The sequence below is a fragment of the Vitis riparia genome, chromosome 7 (assembly GCF_004353265.1).
Source record: "Vitis riparia cultivar Riparia Gloire de Montpellier isolate 1030 chromosome 7, EGFV_Vit.rip_1.0, whole genome shotgun sequence".
In the NCBI taxonomy this organism is placed as follows: domain Eukaryota; kingdom Viridiplantae; phylum Streptophyta; class Magnoliopsida; order Vitales; family Vitaceae; genus Vitis; species Vitis riparia.
The window spans coordinates 13,455,127-13,478,943 of NC_048437.1; the positions used below are offsets into that span (position 1 = coordinate 13,455,127).

A 23,817-nucleotide genomic window follows, 5' to 3' on the forward strand; every position below is an offset into this window, starting at 1 on the left:
ATACATCCTATTCATAGTTATGTTGGGATTGAACCCTTGAAAGCATGAGATGATATAATAGATAAGGATACATTTATAAATTTATTTATTTATGTTTCTTGGTTTTCCTTTATCCCTTTTTACACTATTGGGTATTTGAGCATACATACCTCATGTCACTTGAATTATACACAATTTGGATGCATTAGGAGTTATACAAAAGTTCCAAGTCATAGGTTCCTTGCAAAATGATGAGTTATCCATAATCGATTCATGGATTTGAGCAATCCATTTGAGACTATAGTGCACTACCTCCTAATTAGAGCAGTGACTTGTGTTGGTTGTTGGGATGGTTTTCCCATGGTGAGTGCACTAGTACATGTAATACACACTGGACTAGACCTATGGTGAATTATGACGTAAGACTATCAATTGTCATGATTCATCAAACTACTATATTGCATGGATTCTCAACTTTGATAGGATATTGAGCTTATGCCAAAGTCAACAAGAGGTTTTGACATATGCGTGAGACCTTAAGGTGATCATCTATCCTTATGGATTGGTTCACTATTGATGGAGGCTGGTGGCAATAGGTATTCTCAATAGATACACCATAGTATCTCATGAATTGATAGTGTGTCCCCTTGGGTGATCCTAAGAATATGTGATATAAGAGATTATGGCCATAACATTTCCTTTAAAGGAAATTTGACATATGCTTGTTGGAGCTAGAATATATCAATTGATTACATAATAAATGTGATTTGTAACTCAAAGATTAGAAAGGTAATCTTGATAGGTGATAACACTACTGTTAGCCCAAGGGTTCTCTTAATCAAGTTTTGATGATAACAAATCGTGGTTAAGTGGCTAATTGGTTTGAATAGTAAAGAATCTCAGGTATAAATTCGAAAATTTTTCAAATGACCAAATAGATACAAGATCGAGACTTTTGGTCATAGGAAACGAATGTAAAATGAATGCATGGGTGTACTTAGGTTTTTCATATCTTTTCATGCATTTTTGAAAACTTAGTTTATTCTCTAAAATTTCGATTTCATTAAAACCTGAGTTTTATCAAATGTACCTTAAGCAAAACGTTTCAAAATTGGCATATTAATTTACCTAAAGACCTTGCCTAAGTGTTAGAAAAGAAAGGAATTGAAAAATATAGGTTTTCGAGGTCAAAAGGCTTAACCGGTCGAAACTCTGGCCAACCAGCTCAATTGGTTGGGGAACCGGTCGATCGGCTGCCCTTGTCCGGTCGAGGTCCGGTCGAGGAGTGACAAAAACACTTTCTCTCATCCAGTAGCTTCCTCTTCCCAATTGAGGTTTCCTCCTTCCCGGTCGACCTCCGATCGAGGTCCGGTTGAGGCAACGGTAACCTGCCAAAGCATTAAATGCTCCAACAGCTAGTGAACCGGTCGACCCCCAGCTCGACCGGTTGAGGCTGCCTTTGGCTTTTCTTGGTTCCCGAGCTTAGAAACCTATAAATTGAGAGCTCCATTTCATTTATGACATAGAGAACACCTGCAATCAATTGTTTACCTACTTGTTATTGCCTTAAAAGCTCTCATTTCTTTCCAAGTGCATTAAATATTCACTTGCATATCTTTTAATGCACCCTTCTGAATCATCCTAGCTTTGATTTGTATTTGAGCTATCTTTGAGCTAGGTTGAGGGATTCATTCTTGTAAAACTTGAGTGTTAAAGCCTTCAAGATGTTTGAATCTTGAAGAGATTGTGTAAGAGCCCATTGGAACCGAAATCCAAGTGTAAAGGATTGGAAGCTTGGTTGAAGCTTCAAGCTAATGGAACCCTCACTCAGTTAGGAGCTTGAGGAGAGTGGACATAGGCAAGGAAGTGTTGAACCACTATAAAATCCTGAGTTTGAATTCTCTAACTCTATCTCTTTATTTTTTATTATATTGTGCTTAAATTTGTTGTGTTGAAAAAGTTTTTTGAAAAACCCAATTCCCCTCTTGGGTGTTTTTCTCATTTAAGCATAGCCTTTATTTTCTCAACTACCTTGTTAGATTACAAACAGCAATTTATGGGGAGTTTGCATGCAGTGAATATAGGTCATAGGCCCCAACTTCATCTCATTGTTATCACATAGGGTATTGGAATGTAGTTTATTCTCTTTAGTTGAATGTTGAATCAACTTCAGAATTGAATTTTGAGGGAGCCAATATTCCTATAAGTACTAATGGTCCTTACTCTGAGCTCATATACCATGATAGTATGATTTTTTTTTAAGGTTGGATTAACTCTAAGTTTACTCTTGTGCATAAGGGCGTTTTGGTAATTACATAAAATTGCATAAAGGATAGTGAATAGGTTTTCTGGATTGGGTTAATTGATTAATTAAATGGTCCTATACAGTTAATTAATCAATTAAAATAAATTTTTTACTATATTAAGTGACCCAAACATTGGTGGGCTCAAGTCATTTAAGCGTAATAGGAGAGCCCTATAAATACCCCTTTAAGGGTTAGGGTTTTCATTACCTTTTGATGTGAGTTGTCTTCCACCTCTAGAGAAAGAGAGACTCAAGGATTCTTCCCTTCCAAAGCGCACACTTTAGAATGCCAAGATTATGGTTCAAGTTATCAAGTGAAAGATCTTAGATGTATGAGACTTTCAAACTCTTCAAGCTTCATCTTCATCAAGCAAAATTGATTTGGGAACATCCCAATCAAAGGTGAAGTTTTCTAATGTTTTTCACCTTGATCCGAGATTGTTAAAAATATGAGTTTTGCTTTCATTACATAGGATCCAACGGCCTAGGGTAGTTTGCATGCACCTATATGATTTAGGTTATGTGAACAAAGAAATCAAGGGTTCCCAACAAGTTAAGCATTAACATCGCTCATAGCTTCATCATGATATGTGAGATCAGTCTCATGTTCCTCTGGAATTGACTTGAAAGACTTTATTAAATACATGAACCTATCTAATTGTATAACAACCCTCCCACTATGACAAGTCTCTTATGTACTAGAACTACATGTAAAGGTAGGTGTAGAAACCTTTAGATCCATAGTTTTTATGCTATTGTGGGAATGTCTTCAGGTGTTCTCTAGTCTATATCACATTTGGCCTTATTACTTATCATATAGTTTTTTTCTATAAACTTGACATTTGTGCTAACAAATATTGTTTTTGATCGACTTGACTATAAAAGTAATGACCTTTTGGTTCCTTTTAGATATCCTAAAAATTGACACACCTCCATATGTGAGAATATGCCACAAACTAGGTTTATGACATGTTCACATCTTTGTGGGAGTCAAAGGTACTAACTTGGAAGGCACTAGGTTAAGCAGGTAAGTTGTAGTCTCCAAGGCATATCCCCAAAAAGATATCAGAAGTGATTAAAAACTCATCATAGATTTCACTATATTCATTAAAGTTCAATTTATTCTTTTCGCTACACCATTTTGCCATGGAGTTCTAGGTGCACTCAACTAGGATATAATCACATCCTTCTTTAATGAAATAATATATATATATATATATAAATGCCTTAATATGTTTACCTAATTGTTTCTTTAATTTTGCCTTAGATTCAACTTTATCTAAAGAATCAGATTTCCTATGCATTAGGTAAATATATTCAAACATAGAGTAATCATTTATAAAGGTGATGAGGTACTCATAGTGTATTAACTCTAAACATTCTTTGGCTCTATATCCTTTAAGATTAAAGAACCTCTTAGTTATTTTATTTCTATATGGGATTCACAAGCTAGAAGTTCTTCTAGAATCAAAGTGTCTAATGCCCCAAACATCCAATTTTTGGATCCTATTTAAATTAATAACCTAGGCTTTGATGCCAAATGTTTTATTAGTATTAGGTTATTTCCTTTTTAGTGAGATGGGACTATTCTTATTACTTGAAAAAAGTGGCAATAGAGTAATAGACAAAAGAAGGTTATACCTCCCACTAGCTTGTACAGCTAACTTTGTAACTAAAGTTAAGGTAAGTACATTCCCATCATATAAGCTTCTCACTTGTTGAAAACCTTGTAAATAATCACAAATAGTGGGATCAAAATGTATCCAACACTATATATTCAACAATAATAATATGATGTGTACTTTCCTATTCATTAAGTAATCCAAGCATTCATTTTTCAATGTTTTAAAAGGCCACAAAGGAGTTACTTGCCCCTAAGCTTGTTATCTCATTTCATCTCTTAAAACTTTCTTTATTTGGTGTTTTTTTTCTTCTTGGTAGAAGAACCTAAAGAATCCATGACTCCCATATAAACACTCTTCTAATCTCTAAGAATCCCCTTAGTCATCCTAACGGAATCCAGTAAGGTCTGAGTTACTCATTTTAACTCCTTTGATGTGAGAACTATGTCCAAATTTCTTTTTTAATCTGCATAGTTAGATCTAGTCAATTTATTACTTGTGAGAATGAGGGTGATTAGATTATACAACATGATTGTTGTAATATAAAACAATAACATGCTTTAATAATTGAGCATTCATCATTAAATAAAATAAGAGTTTAGCAAAAATATAGAGCTCTTAGTGCTACATGTCTCTTGCTAGGTATCCCAATATTAATACAAGAGTAAAGCTTACATTGGGTAGGTCATGATCTTATCTCTACATAGAGACTGTTTTAGTTTAGAACTTATTTTATGAAAATGCCTATGTTGGGTAAGTCACTTTCATATTCCAAGTTAAGTGTAGAACCATAATCCTTGACATCAATGTTACTAAGTGAAGAATCTCACCATTGAGATGGTTGCTCCCACTACAAACATGTCTAGCTAAAATTCTCAAAGAAATATTCTATTTTGGTAAAAATATTATTTTCCATACATTATTTCCAACTTAATAAATATTCTATTTTGGAACTTATTTTCAAAGAATTATATTCCGATTACGTTGTTAAGTTTCCAAAATTGTTTTGGTAACCATCCAACAATAAATCACTATCATGAATCCCCTCCTCCCACCCTCCCCCACCAAAAAAAAAGAAAAAATATTTAAAAACTTCTCTTAAATTAGTATCCTATACAAAAGGAAAACTTCTATTCTTTAAAGAAGACTTTAAAAATAAAATCTTTAAGAATTAATTTTGAAAAAAAGAAAGAAAATGCTCTTAGTATTTTCATAAAATCTTTCTATAAAAATTATTTCCTTATTTCTTGCACTTTTCAATTTAAATAAGTACTGTATTTTGGAAAGATGATTCATGAAAATTTATTTTCCCTTTTTTAAGATAAAGCAAAAACTTGGTTATATGCCAAACATGTCATATATAACAAAATATACATAAAAGGGCATAAAAGCATATACATGTAAATTTTATTAAAAAAAAAAAATCTCATCGCATTTAGGGATCTTGTTACAAATTTGGGTAATAAAAATATGACATTTAAAAATTCCAAAAATCATCAAAATGCCGAAATGACCCTACAACAAAAATTAAGAATAAAAAAAAATCAAAAACCCTAAAATTTACACATAAAAAAGAAAAAAAGAAAAAAAAAAAAGGTTTTCAAATGCATATTGTATAAGTTACATGCAATTTCTTACTATTTTGAAATGGTTTTCCTCCATGAAAGCCTTTAAACCATTTGAGCCTTTGTTTTCTTCTCTTAAGTCACCACATATGGATTAAAAAAAATTACAATAAGACAAAAAACTTATGCTCTGCAAACCAAGCTTACAATCCATCTAAAAAAATTTATATTGGAATAAAAAGTCTATACTCATTAGGGAGTTTACAACCCAATCTAAGAAAAAGGAAAACAAATTCAACATTCAATATTTATATTATAAAAAAAGATAAGCATCCAAACATTCATCCATTTTGGCTATAAGATGAATCAAACTGCCTTGAAAAACAGAGCTAACACACCTTAGATTAGATCTAACATGTTTTTTCTATCCTAGGACTCTGATACTGGTTGTTGGGATAAGCCCTAAATCATAAGTGCATTCTCTCTACCAACCTAGGAACTCCAGATCTATGAAACAAAAGCAAATACTATTCTAAAACTATAGATCTATGGCTTTAAAATGTATCTTTGATCTAAACGTTTCTAGATCAAGATTCCAACCAAAGGAAGAGGACGATATTTCATTTATCATGATGATCTTCCACCCAATCTCTTGTTTGCTTAACCATGACACTTGTGTAGAGTGGCTACACAATCTTCTTGAGAGAGAGAAGGGTGAAAGTTCTCTAGAAATTAGGTGTTTGAAATATCTAAATAATAAAATCATAAACCCCTAAGGAGGTTTATATAGTCCTCCTAATGGGATTAAGTGACATGAGCCCACCTTGGGCTTAGGCTAATTAATTTAGTCCATTATGTCCTAATTAATTAATGGATTAATTGATTAAAAGGGATGAAAATATCCTAAATTTGTAAAATTAACCTCTCTCATTTTTTAACTTGAAGTGTAACCCATTTTTGACACAAATACCCTTCACCACTTCCATTAATTACATGTGTGTTTTGAAAGAAAGAGTTATTTTTGCAAGAAAAAGTGAGAGCATTCTTGTCCAAAATGGGTATTTTTTTTTTTAGGGTGAAAAAAAGTGGAGGGTTAATTTTACAAGGTAGGGATGATTTCATTCTTTTTATTCAAGTAACCCTTAATTAATTAGCCCAATTAGGTTTCAATTAATTAATTAGTCTAATATATATAAATAACTAATCATAAAATCTTGTGCAATCTTATATTTTTTACTCTTATGAGCTCAAGTGGAGACCATTAGAACCCATAGGAAAATATTGGTTTACTTTGAATTGAATTTTAGAGTTGACTCAACACTCCACTAAAGACAATTAATTGCACTCTAGTATCCTATGAAATTACATCAAGATATTAACCTTGAGTTTGTGACCTACTAATCAATTGCATGCAAACTCTCAATGATTGGTGTTTGTAATCTAACGAGGTGAAAGTTATGAACTTCTCAAGATTACCTTTATAATTCTTAAGTTTCAAGTCCTTTTATTATGTAATCAATTGACGTAATCTAACTTACAAAGAGCATATCTCAAATTCCATGAAAGGAACCATAATTTACATGATAACAAATTCTTAAGATCACCAAAAATGACACACTGTCTTAATCCCATGAGATATATCATGATGTTTATATTGAGAATATATGTTGTTACTAGCCTTAATAAATGGTGACCTAATTTGTAGGGAATATTTGACCACTTTAAGGTCTCACTCATAGGTCTAAGTCACTGAAGATCTTAGGACTAACTCAATATTCTCTCAAGGTTGAGAGTCTATGCAATATAGTTGCTTGGTAAATCATGACTACCCGATAGTTAATGTCATGATTTATCGTAGCTTCTGTCTAATGTATAATCATACAAACTAGTACACTCACCATTGGAAAACCATCTTGATGACCTAGAAAAGTCATTCCTCCAATTAGAAAGTAATGCATTATAATCTCTACTGGATTGTTGAATTCCATGAATCAATTGTGAACAATTTATCATCTTGTAAGGAACCTAGGACATGTATCTTTTATGCAAGTCTTAATACACTTAAATCATGTACAATGCAATATAGATATGAATGCTCAAACAACAAATAATGCAATCAAGGATATAAGTGGGGGCTAAAAATCATAATAAAGAAATTTATTAATGAAATCTTATTATGTTACGTCATCTCATGCTTTTTGGGGCTCTATCTTAACACTTAGAAACCCCTTTTAACCCTTGCTTTCCTTCAATGCATCTTTGAAGCCTTGCCGCCAAAATGGAGGAAGGAAGAACTCAAAGGGTTAGTAAAAGAAGAGAAAAAAATGATGATTTTTTTTCATTTAGTGTATGCCCTTCTCATCCCCGTAGAGTACCAAAAATACCCTTAATAGATACAAGAATAACAATATTGACCTTAAAATCTCTACACTCTAGATGTTCCATGTATCCCCTAAAATTATTTATTTTAATTTAATTAACTATATCCTTGATTTCCCAGTTACTTTTAATTACATAAATTAAGTTTCAAATTTTAATAAAAGTTATGAAATTTATGATTTTAGGAGAATTAATTCAACTATAAGAGTTAGGAAAATTTACTAAAATTATATTTAGAAAAACGTATTCAATTATTAAAATCTAATATAATACTTCAATCCTCAACATTAACCTTCCTTAACAAAAATTTAGTCCTTGCATTTTCTCCAAGCTTTGCTATACAACCTTACTAATGTAATTAAAGTTTTTTTCCTTAATTGTTTTGAGTTTATTTGAATTTTTAATTATTTTATTTACATTTTTTATTCAAAAAAAAAAAAAATCTATCCAAAAATCTAGGATGTTAGGGAGAGAAACCCATCAATTGGGTAAATATGCACCTAATTGCTAAAATAAAAGAAGTCTCAAAATGATTTGAAAGATAGAAAAATTTATAAGGAAAGTTTGCTGCAATTGCCTCTTTTCAAAATATACATCCTACATTAATAACATTGTATGACAAAAATAGATTTACACCCTCCACATGAACAAGGTTTCATTCCAGTGATTACTTCATAAATAATTATACTATCGATTCAATTAACATATTAATATATTTATATTTATATTTTCTTTTGTTGTTTCTTTTTATCCCTTTAGTAAAATTTATTGCTTCATATGCATTGTAATAAATGTTATCATAATTTTTAAAAGTAAAATAGTAAAATAAGGTAATTAATTGAACCAACAAATATCATGTTCTAAAATAAAAATAAAATATAAAAATAGAATTTAAAAAAAAAAAAAAAAAAAACCCTGAGTGCACAAATTCTTCTGCTATTATAAATTTATAACTGAATTTTCTTGTTTCCCAATCGGTTTCTGCGGAAACCCAGAAATACCCCAAACAAGGTAGTTCACAGAAAGGAATATTGACTCAATTTTCACCCAGAATTATTTTTTCATAAGCAATTTCACATAAAATTATACCAGAAGGCGTAATACTTAGCCAAAGATGTGTGTAAAAGATTTTAAGTTTTAATCATGCAAGATAAAAGCTCAACCTCTGGTTCTCTACACAAGTTTCGGAAGCAGTGAAAGACACAAGCTGAGTTGATTTAGTATTTTTCTAAGCAGATGCTGGGCCTGTCACGCCTGCACGAACTCTCAACATTTCGGTTCTCTTGCTTCTCTCCATAACCTCCACCAGCCAGTCCATGCTCTCTTTAATCCCCATCCTGCAATCAAGTTGCAATTCTCATGTTACTCTCTATTGTTTGTCCCATTTTGGTTTCAGGAACACTTCAATCTCAGATATTGTAAGAACTTTTATTTCTATAGTACTTCTATTATACTAGGAGAAATAACAATCATAAACATTTTAGCAGGGTGAAGAAAATTCGTAAGTTGTCTACTGACCCATCAAATGTTGAAACAGCTTCAAACATGTAAATCCTTTCATCCAAATTTTTGAGATCTAGATACCGAGCTAATTCGTCAGAAGATGCAGCATTGTCAAGATCCTGCCATATTATTTAAAGCACAATATGAAAGCTGAATAAGAAAACAGTATCACGAAGTCTGGTTCTCTAAAGTGATTGACAATAATGTGACTATTTTTGTTTGAAGCACAAAGGAAAGACATGAGAAAATGGAATCACATTGTTTGGTTTTCAGAAGAAAAGAAATGAAATGATTAGAATATTTAACAAATAAAGAATTTGTAACCATTTGTTAAGCACCTTCTTTTCCATCTCATCAGCCACCAGATTACCGGGAGTATAGCAGATTTAAATAAATGTTGCAAATAAAAGGAAATAAAAATATTCATAAATGTAAAGTAATATATTATAACTCCTAGTTAAGGTTTTGGTGAATTGAATGAAAAAGGTGATTGGTAAGGTGGGTATTTTGGGGCCTCAAAATGCATTTGTGGATGGCAGACAAATCTTAGAAGCAGCCTTGATCACCAATAAGACTATAGACTCGAGAAAAGAAGCTCTAGGCTAGGCTTAGTGTGCAAGCTGGATATAGAAAAGCCTAGTCATTTAAATTGCAATCTTCTCCAATCAGTCATGGAAAAAATGGGTTTTGGGTTAAGGTAGTTGAGGTGGATTCACTTCTCCATTTCTTTAGTGAGAATGTTTGTTCTAGTAAATGGTTCCCCTATGAAGTTTTTTCACATATCTAGACATTTAAGGCAACAGAACCCTCTCCCCCTTTACCTGTTTGTTCTAGTTATGGAGGATCTCAGTTGCCTGATCCCCAAGCAGTCAAGGAGCTTATTAAGTGGCTTCAAGGTATCAGGTAAGGTGGAGTAGAGATGGATGTCCCTCATTTACTACTTTCAGATGACACTTTTTTTGTGAGGCTAAAATTAAGCAGCTGAGATATTGGATATTGGTGCTCATATGTTCTGCACACATATTAGGTTTGAAAGTCAAATCTGCAGAAGGGTGACATGACTCTGGTTGGTGATGACAAATGGGCTTCCTTGTTTTGGTTGTAAAGTTAGACACCTCCCTTCCACCTGCCTTGAGCAACCTCTGGGAGCATTTCATATGTCTTATATAGGGTGGGATTCAGTTGAGAGATTTAAGAGGAGATTGACCTCTTAGAAGATATAGCACCTGAAGAAGGAAGAAAGATTAACCCTCATTTAGAGTACTCTCTCAAGATTTCCCATATATTTCATGTCCTTTTTGTGATGACCAGGAAAGTAAGGAGCAGATAAGAAAAATATCAAAGAACTTTGTGGGAGAATCATTCCAAGGAGAGAATTGTACTTCATGAACTGGGGGGACAGTGAGCAAGGATAAGAGGATCGGAGGCTTGGGCATCAGAAAGATGGATGTTCTTAATAAAGGATTGTAATGCTAATGGAGCCTGTGGAGGAGGATAATCCAAGGCAATTATGGAGAAGTGGAAGGAGTGGGCTTATGGAAAGTAATTAAAGGAGGACAGGAAGAATTCAACCTCAGAACTTCTATTCTAGTTAGGAATGGTGTCAGACTAAGTTCTAGCTGGATAGATGGGTGGGTGAGTGCCACAATGGAGGCATCCTCAGCTGTTCAAGCTTCCCTCTTCCAAGAATGCAACAATAGCTAACTTGTGGGTGGCAGGGAAGGGGGTAAACTCTTGGTCCCTTCTTTTTAGAAAATATTTTTAGGATTGGGAATAAGGGGAAGTAGATCAGTATAAGGAGCTCATCAATGAGGTGAGATTGCAAGAAGAAAGGAAGGATAATTTACTTTGAAGGGAGGAAAAAAGGAGGATTGTCCATGTGCAATCTTTCTACAATTTGTTATGTGATAAGAATCTAGTGCTATTCCTTGCCAAAGAAATTTGGGCCACCTGTGTCCCATTGGAACCTGTTTCTTTACTTGGGAGGTAGTGCAGAGAAAGATCCTAGCCATTGATCCCCTTATAAGGAGAGGATGATCAGTGGCAACACATGCAGTCTTTGTAAAATGAGAATATGTAAATCACATCCTCACCCAATGGTTTAGGGCTAGAAAGTTGTGGGAGCTATTATTAGCAATTTTTGACTGCAGTGGGCATTCCCAGATTTTTCGAAAGAGCTCCTTTTAGATTACAAGGTTATGGGTATAGGTAAAAGACGGAGGAAGGAATGGAGCATGGCTCCATACTGCTTGTTTTTGTGCATGTGGCGTGAGAAAAATAGAAGGATCTTAAACAAGGAAGAGCTTCCAAACCAAAACTTGTAGGAGATCCTTATTAAATCCCTTTTGGAGTGGTCTGAAGTCCCATTGGGGAGGAAGAATTGTTCTTTATAGAATTATATTGATAACATAAATTGTAAATACTGGCTCATGTTTTTGTTGTTTACATCTAGGTGTCACTGGGTTTTTCTCTTCAAGTGGTGCCTCTTGGATACCCCAATATACATTGGGTGCATCCCCTTTTATTGATGGCATTCTTTAATACTTTTTTTGTTTGCCTACCAAAAAATAAATAAAAATAAGGATTTCTGTAGAAAGAACAAAGAAACTAACACACACACACACGCGCGTATAAAGTTCACCTAAGAAGATTCATGCACACAGAAGAAATGCCCACTACAAAATAAAATCTCGATATGGTTCAAATTCTTGTCTTGTTACACACTCAAGTTCAAATTCACCATTATATATGATTATATAAGCATAAAGATTCATAATGACTTTCTTTGATCCAAAAAGGTCCAAGAGTTTATTTCACCTGCTTGTTTGCCAGTATTAAAAGTGGAGCTCCTTGCAAATCCTCATGCCGGATAACTTTTCTGATAATCAAATTGAATATCTAATGCATCATTGTAATTTCAATTCAAAACTCCTAAGTAGTGGTAAAATTGATCAGTATTAAAACAGTACCATATGTTCTACAACATTAAATAATTGCAAATTACTTACCCAATGCTGATTTTGAATCTTCAAAACGCAACGGGCAAGAAGCATCAATTACAAATACCACAGCATGTGCCTCTTCATAATATTTCTCCCAAATTGAGCGAAGACTGGGCTGACAAAAAAAAAAAAAAAAAAAATCTTGTATCAGTGAAAAGAACTTCAAAGTAACCCCAAAACATAATACTTGAAACAGTTTTTTTCGTTTAGCTCCGTGTTTTGAATCATAGACATTCAGAAACCTAGAATCTAGCAGATACAGGCTTGCTGAAGCCTGGAATTTTTATTGCTCACTACATTTCAACAGTTTCTAGTAAAGGGAGCTTATGTAGATCAAAAGAAAGAAATTGTCTTTGAAGAGTATAAGAAAGACCTATGTAGTACATACATTTTCCTTTATATTGTCTTGAGATCCAAGGCCGTTTTGCATTGCATACAACCATGCAACTTTGATACCTTTTATAGAACACTGTACTGTCAAACCCATTTCTCATCCCTCCTTTTCATGTGAGCTCATTTTCGATTATACAACAAAAGCAGTTAAGTTTACCATGAAGAAACTAATCATTTCCTGTTACTCAAGGATGAAAATGTTGCCCAGTATTTGGCGATATTTCTACAAAATATTGTATGTCAGTGGACCTTGACATAATATACAAATAGGAAATATCCAAAGACCTATTTTTTGGTTTTTTTTTTTTTTTTTTTTGGAAATTTCAGCAAATTTTCAGTTTTATCCCAATTTTATTGGGATTTTCAGCAATTTTATCACCATGTTTGACTAGTCATTGCAGGTCAACACTAACAAAATTTGTTCAACACCATAAAATGAAAGAAGAGAGAGCCAGGACCATGAATCAAACCCAGTCTTCTATGTGATCAATGGGTAGCTAACCAACTGACCAACTTAGCCCTTTAAAATATGTATTAATAAAATCATACGTATTATTTGTCCCCTAGGCTTTGGATTTAATTAAATCAATTTCAATAAATATGTAATTGGCTGAGTCATGCCTTCGGTGCTATTACTTTGAAGAAATTAGAGTTTTCAAAGCAAACCTATTGGTACGGACTTAGGTGTTTCCTAAACTCACAAGTGACACTTAGACAACTCAAGCCACTCGACGTTACTAAGTTAACCTTCCCCAATCCTTAGCTTGTTATGCTAAGCAATGCATACGACTTGGAAGTTAAGAACAACAAAGGGAGCAACAGTTAGAGAGTTTGGAAGAATGAAACTTGAATTCAACAAGAATGCTTTACATTGCTAGGAATGCTCTCAAGTGCTTGGTGTCTTGGTCAAATGAGGTCATCTTATATTTATAGACACCTATGGAGCTCTTAGACCCTCAAAGGTTCCCCTCTACTCTAGAATTCTCTAAAATATCCTACACAAAAGCTATGAACATGATATGTACAAGAGATCTTTGGAACTTTCTAGACTACTTCACACCTTTCCCTTATCTTTCCTTTTTCTATAGAGATGTATGGATGTCTTTAGGCTTCTCTAGAATCTTCTACACTCCACCAATAAAGATGTGTAGATGACTCCACATAATTACAAACTTCCTACTCTCCTTTAAAAGCTAAGCAATGGTTATTTTGAGCAGGTTGTGATATTATGCTTTGGAAACATTAGAAAGGAATAACATCATAGGATTTCGGTCCTATTATGTTGACCTCTAGGATCGAAGTAATGATTATTAGAGATAATCAGGGGCATTTGTATTTAATAGTCGAGATGAATTTTTAGATTCATGAAAGACATATAACTACGAAATCATTTTCCAAGGATTTTTTCATTAATCAAAAACGAAAGTTGGGAGCTTAAAGACAATTAGGTATCATCCAAGTCTCAACCATATATATATTGGGATAAAGCCTTGAAAGCATGATATGATGTAACAATTTTAGACTCATTAATATATTTATTTATTTATAAATCTTATTCCTTTTATTATCCCTTATGCATTAATTGTTTATCTAAGCATAAACGTTCATATTTCTTACATTGTGTACATGACTTGGATACATTATGTATTGTACATAAGATATAAGTCATGGTTTCCTTGTAAGTTGATACGTAGTTCACAGTCGGTTCTGGACTTGGACAATCCAATAAAGATTGTAGTATACTACCTCCTAGTTGGAAGGGTGGTTTGTCTTGGCCGCCGAGATAGGTTTTTCATGGTGAAGGCACAAGTATATGCGGTTATGCATTGGATAGGATCTATGGTGAATCATGATGTAAGACTATCAATTGTCATGATTCACCAAGATACTATGCTAAAAGGACTCTTAACCTTGAAAGGATATTCAACTTGTGCTAAAGTTAGCAACAGATTTTGACCTATGGGTGAGACCCTAATGTGGTCATATATTTATATGAATTGGGTCACTATTGATTGAGGCCGATGGCAATAAATATTCTTAATAAAGGCACCATGATATCTCATAGGATTGAAACTGTGTGACCCATTGGGGTGATCCAAAAGACATGATCTAGAAGACTATGGTCATAGCATTTCATTTAGTGGAATTTGATATATGCTCCTTGGAGCTAGAGTATGTCAATTGATCACATAATACATGGATCTTGTATTTGTAACTCAAGGATTGAAGAGGTAATCTTTATAAGTGATAATACTACCTTATTAGACTATGGACATCAGTTCATGGAGAGTCTGCATGTAGTAGATGGTAAGTCACGAACCCAAACATTCGTTTCGTTGTAATTATATAAGATACTGAAGTGTAGTTGATTCTCTTTGGTGGAATGTTGAATCAATTTCAAAATTGGATTATGAGGGAACTAACATTTCCTTATGGGTCCCAATGGTCCTTGCTCGAGCTCCTAAATCATAGTTGCACTTTTGTTTTGAGGGATTTAGGTTTTAAGTTCATAAGTGTGTTTTGATAAAAATGCAAGGTTACACTAAATCTTATGAATTGTCTTTTTGGATTGAGCTAATTAATTAATTAAAACCTAATACAATTAATTAATTAGGACCAAGTGGACTGAATTAGGTGACTCAAGCTCAATTTAGGCACAAATTACTTAAACCCACAAGGAAGCCTATAAATACCCCCATAGGGGTTAAGGCTTCAAGTTTTTGCCATTCTGTCTTCCAGATAGCTTCAAGAGAGAGTAACCCTAGCCCCTCTCTAGAAAGAAAAGCCCATCCTTTTCTCATGCCTAGATCCTTGTGAAGAATGATCGAGTAGAAGAGCATCAGGTAGACAAGCTCCAAAGAGTTTTCTACTGTTTCGGATTCCTCTATGACGTCTTCATTGGATTAGAGACAATCTGGAAACATCCAGATCAAAGGTATGATCTCTATACTCTCTAAATCTATTGTTTTTGGTATTTATAGCCATGTTATTCCATTGTGATAGATTTAGAGATGCCTATGGTAAGAAGCATACACCTATGATCCAGGGCTAGATTCAAAGTTCCCAAAAACTAGTGGCAAAGCCTTAGGATGTGTTTTTGCATGTTCGATCTGCTCCAAGGTATGCTAACTCTGTTTTGAAGGGTTATTTAACTCATCTTATGGCCCTAGGGATGAATGTATGTGATGGTTAATGGTCCACATATTGAATGTAATTGTTGTTTCTTATGAAAAATTGTTTATTTATCTAGATTGGGTTGTAAGTTCCATGGTTAGGAGCATAGGAATATCTTTCATTTGTAAAAAGTTTTTCCTTTTGATAGATGGATTGTAGGCCCCGAATGGATGGAGCATAGGTTTTGTTTCCTATGTAAAATTTGTATTTTTCCCATCTTTGTAACCCAAAAGAAGATGAAGAAGCAGCCCATGACTTCAATAATGTCCATGGTGGAGAAAACAAGCAGTCAGGGTATGTTTTCTGAAGGAAAAACAGCCGGAATCCATGGCATAAATAACCACAAGTGTGCTGCAATAGGGGGAGTAGGGCTTGAGCGCTTAGATTAGCCCTTGAGTTGTCACTTTTAGCACTAAAGCATTCAAGGCGCTAGAGGCAACAGTAAGGAAAGGGGCAATGACAAAAATGGCAATTTTGGATTTTTGTAATAGTTTTCGAGTTTTTGGTTAACTAATCCTAATTTTTTGTTACAGGATTATTATGGTAATTTTAGTAATTTGGATTTGGTTAAAATCTAATTACCAAATATGCAACTGGATCCCTAAGGGCATCAGAAATATTTTGTTCTATTTCCTTTTGTGATTACTATGCTAAATATATGTTTTTGGCATAATTTGGACATTTTGGTATTCTCAAGGAGATAATTTTTCATGCAATTTTTCCAAAATAAGTGACTTGTTTATTTGGAATGTGTATAGTTGGAAATCCTTAAAGATTTTAATTAATCTTTTTAGGAAAAGGATAAGAGGTTACTTTCTTTTTTAAATTAATCCTTAAGGATTTTAATTTTACTTAGAATCTTATCAAAATTTTGAAATCTCTAAGAATGAAAATTTTCCATTTTATGAAAGGGCTCTTATTTTTCTAAATCTTTATAAAACAATATTTTCCTTTTTGCACAAGATTCCAATTTAGAAAAATAAGTTAATTTTAGCAATTTCATGATAGACAAATTATTTATATATATATATATATATATATATATATTTTAAATTTATGATTGACAAATTATAATTAAGAAGGATTACCAAAATGGGTAAATAGTAATTAATAGAAATAAAATATTTTGAAATTTTTTTCAATTTTTGTAGTGTTTATTTAAATTGTAAATAATGAATAGAAAAGGAAGACTTTTCATTTTGAAAAGGTTTTTCTAAATTCTATTCTCCTCTTTACATTAAGCTTCCAATTTAGGAAATAAACATATTTGAGAAATTTTTCATAGAGAATATTTAATCCATTAAAGATTTACTATTTCTAAACAAAGTTCTTAACTCTAAAAGATTAAATGGGAGAGGGCCCTAAGTAAGCCCATGGCCTCCATTGTCGAACCCGTCTTGATTTTGGTTCATCATCACCCCACTGATGGATTAGGCCCCAGGAATAAAGGGATATGGACTATACATTAAAATGAGACTAGACATGTCTGTAGTGGGAGCTACCAACCCCCTAGTGGAGTTCTTTACTTAGTGACATGGATGTCAAGGACAATGAGTACACACTTGAGTTGGATAGTCCATGGGCTAAATGAAAGGCATGTTGATCTTGCCTTAAAATACCTTTATAGCTAAGGCAATGAGATCAATTTGAAGGCGTGGTGTCTAATAACAAGGTCATGACTACCCCACCATAGGCTTGATTCTTATGATAGTAGGATACCTTGTAAATAGATATGTAGTTTTAAGAGCTCTACATTTTTGCGAAATTATTACTTGCTTGTTGTGAGTGTTCAATTAATTAATGCATGATTTATTTTTGTTATAGATATCATGTCATACAATCCAATTAATCTGATTCTCATTACTAACAAATTGATCGGACCAAATTATGTGGATTGAAAAAGGAATTTGGATATAGAATGCATTTCAAATAAGCTAAAATGGGTAACTCAAGAATTTGCTTCATCTCCCTCTAATGAACATTCCATTTAGGAGGACAAGGATGGTTATCAGAGTTGACAAAAGGCAAATCAGAAGACCAAGTACATCATACTTGGGTCTTTGTATAATGTGTTACAGCACCGACATGTGTCTATGCCAACAACTTATGATATTTTTACCAATTTCCATGAGATGTTTGGGGGTAAAGGTAGGCCAATTAGACAAACTACTCTTAAGACTATTATGAATGTTAAGATGTGAGAAGGAACTCCTATTAGAGATAATATGATTCGTATGATTGACTCTTTAACGAGATGGAGATCTTTCAAACTAAGATCAATGGGGAAACCTAAGTTGACATGGTTCTAAAGACCTTGTCGGATTCTTTCAAGCAATGCAAGCTCAACTATTCTATGAATAAGTTGGTGATGAGCATACTTGAACTGATGAGAAACTCCAAATAATAGAGGAGATTCTCAAGAAATAAAGGGACATTCATATGGCAATCATGGGTTCTTCAAGATCTTCTAGCTAGAAGAAGAAGACCACTTTAGAGACTACAAAGGAAAAAGGAAAGTTCAAGGGCAAGGGGAAGAAGAAAAAGAGCAAGTGTCAGGGCAAGTGCTTCCTCTATGATAAGAAAGCTCAATGGAAAAAGGAGTGCCCAATTTTCCTGAAGAGACAGTCATGCATCCATTAATCTCTTTTGGCTGAATCATGTTTAGTGGTGGATTCCACTAATTCTTAATGGATACATTTCGAGGCCACTGACCATGTCTATAATTCTTTATAAGGGTTTCAACTAAGGAGAAGGTTGAATGATGGGGACATGTACCTTACATTAGCTTCTAAAGCGAGGATTGTTGTGCAGGCAATCGGACATGCTACCTTTATCTTAGATGATAGTTGTTTTCTGGAATTCAAAGATTGATGTTCTTGAATCTAGAAAGAACTTAATTTTGGTTTCTAGTTTATTAAACTAAATTATTCAATGGTTTTTTATAATAAACATGTTTTTATTAATTTAAATGATTCATTTATATGCTTTGGATTACTGATAAATAATCTTTATTGTGTGACCCCATTATCTAATTTGTTAAGTAATGAGAATTATCATAACTCACTTAAGAGAAAGAAACCTATCATTAATTTTTTTTTTGATAAGTAAAAGAAACCTATCATTAATCAAACACAGCTTTGACACTTGATCCTAGGTCATATTAATCTAAATAGGATCCAAACTGGTTAAATTTGGAATATTACCCTCTTTGATTCCAAAAGATCTTTTAATCTGTGAATCCTGTATAGAAGGCAAAATGACCAAGAAGCTCTTTACTATTAAAGGATATAGAGCCAAGAAGTGTTTGGAGTTGGTGCATATTGACGTGTGTAAGCCTTTTAATGTCTATGCACGTGGTGGGTATGAGTACTTCATCACGTTTACGGATGATTACTCTAGGTTCAGGTATGTTTACCTGATGCATAGGAAGTTTGATACCTTGGATAAATTCATTGAATTTAAGGAGGAATCGGAAAACCAATTGAGTAAACACATCAGACACTTTGATCTTATCAAGGTGGTAAGTACATGTCTACTCAGTTCAATTCTTTCCTTAAGAAGCATGAGATTATTTCCTAGTTGAGTGCACCTAGAACTCCACAGTAAAATGGAGTAGCAAAAAGAAAAAATCAAACATTGATGGATATACTAAGATCTATGATGAGTTTCTCATCACTTCTTGTATCCTTTTAGGGATATGCCTTAAGAGCTGGAATGGGGCCCAGTTAGGAAATAGGTGGCTAAAAGCTTGGTTAGCTGCCCCTTCGTGTCTTTTCTAGCCCATTTGGCGCAAAAGAAATTGAAGGGCTTTTGAAGACGTGGATCTTTTGCTAAAATCCTCTTTTCTACTTTCCTTTATGGATTATGTTAGGCCTCTTTTAGAAGGAAAGTCTATGTCCATCAATTTTATTGATTGGTTAAGTGCTAAGTAATTGTTGGGCAGGTGGTTTTTCCATTTTTTGTCCTCTCCACTCCTTTCTTTTTTCACTTGAAGCCCTTTGTATACTTCCGGTGTACTTTAGCGAGCTTTAGCTATTCTACTTTGTAAAAACCTTATATATATATATATTGCTTATAAGAAAAAAAAAAAAAAAAGGTCAGAAGCGACACTAGTTTGAATAGTTGTAAATATCACATATATTCATAATCCCACTCATGTTTGTTCTAGCGGCTATTAACAGTAAAATAACAAAGCACTATTATGTTGCAAAAGAACCAAGTGCTAGAAAAATGGTGTAGTATTTTAACAATAATTATTACAAAAGTGAAAAACCTAGTAAATAGCCTAACCCAGAAACTGTTATCAATGCAGATGATTACATGAGATCCTATTGTTGTAGTTCAAGAGAACAGTGTTGGGACTTTTATAAAGTAATAAGAGAAACTCTAAGAGTATCCACTTGATTGTCAGTTGTAGAATGCCTTTTACATACCTGACCTCCCAGGTCCCAGAATACAAGTTTTGTATTTGACAATTCAACACGACCAATATTGAGTCCCACAGTTGGAACAATTCGATCAGGGGGGAGACCTTCCAAGTTCGTGTATAGGGCCTTCAACTTCTCTAGTAAAGTCTACAAATTCATATATGTTAGTAGGTACTAATAGAGTTTCCAGAGACATGTGCAACATTTTAAAGAAAATGAAAAAATAAATTTATTAATAATATTAAAGATGAATCAGAAATAGACAGTTAAAAGAAGACTTTTGAACTTATATGCTTCAAACAAGAATAATGCTCCTTTAAACTACAAACAAAAAGGAAAACTCTGCTCCTTTCTTAGCAAACACAGAGAGCACATACTACAGATAAAAAATTAAAATATTAAAAGTAATGAAGAACTTAAAAGCCAAAGTCATCTAACTTTTGGTCGATCAAGGGCCTAAACAGTTTGTAGAAAGGTAACCAAATTTTAGCAATTAATGATAAAACTGAGCTTTATGTCATTCCACACAAGACAAAGAAGCATGCATAGGCAACTTTTCATTTCCACATAAGAAGATAAGATGATGATATATTACTGTTTTCCCAGCCTTGTCAATTCCAAGAATAAGAACATGAAACTCTGCCTTACTGAAGAGATACTTCCAAAGTCCATGAAACAGGGAGAACATGTCTGGCTTTTAATCTTGTTTATTATTCGTTCCCTTTAACGTTCAAGTGTAGCAAGAGGATTTCCTGATGTCTAACTTTGTCCTTCTCATGCTCACCATTTTAAAATCCTGAAAACACAAAAAGACAAATCAACATTCAAGACAGAGAAGATGTCCAATTTAAATGGTTTGATTTCCATTTCTTTTTCTATCTTTTAGTTTTAACAGACTAGAATGTGATTAGATGTAATCTTTGCAGGTACAGTAGTAAAAGTAAAGCAAATTCATGATCTGAAATAGACTATCCCATTTCTTCAACCATCACAGTTTTCTTCTTGCTAATTCCAATTTAGATCCATTCTACCTTAATCAATTTTCCTTCTCAATCCTTGAACTTGCATGTTGATAATGCATTTCAAGTTGGATAGCTTATCATCATACTTAATTTTAACATGGTTTCCTATCAAAAAAAAAAAAAAAAAAAAAAAAAAAAAAAAAAAAACTTAATTTAACATGTTTAAATCACCCCAATTACCACTCATTTTCTTTTCTTTTAAGGAAAAACACAATACACCAGAAAATGTTGCAGTGGCCTGAAGCAATGCATATACAAAGCATACACCTAAACTAGGCAAGAAAGAGAGTTTTTTTTTTGGTCAATATTAGATAAATAAATTAAAAAAAAAAAAAAACCATCGCCCCCTGCTAACAACACAGGCTATTGATTCAATAAGGAGCTCCTCTCATATGAAGATGATCTCACCAAACATTTCCTCACCATTCTTATTCCTTTCCGCTAATCCATCTTGACATCCGTATTGTGGCCAATTGTTTTCACGAAATATATAAGATTAATAACAGAGTAGAATTTCTATTTCAGAAATGAAATATGCAAAATTATTCAGCGAAAAAGAAAAGAAAAGAAAAGAAGAGAAAAGAAAATGAGTCCCTCAAAGTATTGACAAAAAACTGGTGTCAGATATAAATCTTAAAATATCAAGATACCCTTTAATGAAATCATAGACCTAACTTTTTAATGGAACATTCACTTGAATACGCATCAAAATTTCACTTTCTCTCAAATATTTTAGTTCACTGAAACACAACTAATCCTCCTAGACAACAAAAAATAAATCATTCAAAATTATGAATTTAAATTGTTAAATACAATGACAATCAATATCATAATGAAGTGTTGTGATTTTCTTCAAATTACATTAAGTCTCAAAAAAAACCAAAGACAACTTTGAAGTAACTTTACATATCACAAAAAGTAGATAAATAAAAAAGAAAAAGGTTGTTGTCAATGTGTATCACACACAAAATAAATTGTATGTCAATACATCATGCATAAGTGGATGCTCGCTCATACTCTAAATTACACTTTCTACTGCATCTGCAGGTCATTAGTTTTAGTATTCTGTAACACATTGAATTTTTCAGTATTGCTATTTGTTTCAATGATTTCTAGAGTTGAACCACCACTTAATCTTTACAAGCCTTAATTTGTTGGTATCCATAAAAAAATAGAAGGCTGTATCTAGTTTTGCCAATAACAGAAAAAGATAAAAATAAAAAAATAAAAAATAAAAAGATGCCCCCTTTCTTGTTTTTAGTACCAAAACACTAAAGAACCAGCCCTCCTAGTCCATATGTCAAGCCTCAATGGCTTTCTATTAGACTATTGCTGCTTAGGAAAAAACCATTTCATTTGAATACCTTCATCTAAAAGACCTATATTTGCAATGAATGATATGATATGGAAATGGGACAACAACAGCAATGGATGCATGTGACATAAAAAAAAAAAATTAAGAATTCAGAGGTTTTGAGCTAGATTTTACTTTTTTTGATGCAAAGTTAAAGAGGATGCTGCATTTTATGCAATCTCGAATGGATTGAGTTCCTGCAGTAACAATCTAATACTCTGCTCAGGCCTAGATGGACTTTGTCATTTTTCCTTTTTCTCTTTTCTACTTTTCAATAGGTGATGTGAGCTAGATGAGGTTTGTAGAACTTACTTTACGTTCACAGGTCCCACATCATTCACACCAGTGAGAAATGGTAGCATGATTGCTGATGATTGCAGAAAAGGATCTAGTTCTCATCCAAGATCCAAATACACGGCTGCTGCTTGCCAAAAATTTAAATGACAGCAAGGATTTCAGAGGTGAGATGACTCAGAGTGGAGAAGAAACATCTAACATAGAATGATGGTTTTAAGGATTAAAATGACAGAGGAAGAATGATGGTTTATTGTTGGAGATGGAAATGAATGAACCACACACATTATGGCAAATACTGCATTGTTGTTCACTTAGGAAGTCAAGGGAATTTTCCAGAAGAGCAATAAAGGGTAGAGATGGATGAGGTTCCTATCTTTTGCTAGTGTCATATTTGCATTGTACAAAATGATAAGTTCCCGACAAAGAGAAAAGGAAACTTAAATACCAAAGCCCATCAAATATTCAACAACCTAAAGCAGTTCCCAGAGCATTTTCCCCTTTTAGCTCCCAAAACTCAAACTTATAAGAACCAAAGACTTAAGCATTTTGTGTAACTTCAGAAATACTAAGCACCAAGTGCCATGCATGGGCCTGGGCAAGTCCATTAATTTTTGCATTAAAAATGTTTATTTTAATTTGTATAATCCCTTTAGGAAACAAATGGTTCAATGTCAAACAAAATCCGAAAGATAATCAAGAAATAAAAATCACAGACACTGAACATAATTTAAACTACATTCTGTATAAAAAAAAACCATTCAAAGATAACCAGGGGGCTAGAGAAATTTAATGAAC

The 23,817-nt window shown here is 33.3% G+C and overlaps 1 protein-coding gene across 1 annotated transcript; it reads right to left on the reverse strand.

Annotated features, from left to right (window-relative positions):
* Positions 1 to 8,770: 8,770 nt before the first annotated feature.
* LOC117917264 (ADP-ribosylation factor-related protein 1-like) lies at positions 8,771 to 23,589 on the reverse strand. The gene is made up of 7 exons (XM_034833488.1): positions 23,038 to 23,589; positions 20,945 to 21,145; positions 20,356 to 20,496; positions 12,358 to 12,470; positions 12,171 to 12,231; positions 9,369 to 9,472; positions 8,771 to 9,187 (listed from the first exon to the last, which is right to left on the reverse strand). Exons 2-7 carry the CDS (start codon positions 21,035 to 21,037, stop codon positions 9,079 to 9,081), a joined length of 621 nt encoding a protein of 206 aa, XP_034689379.1. The 5' UTR covers positions 21,038 to 21,145; positions 23,038 to 23,589; the 3' UTR covers positions 8,771 to 9,078.
* Between the last annotated feature and the right edge of the window lie 228 nt (positions 23,590 to 23,817).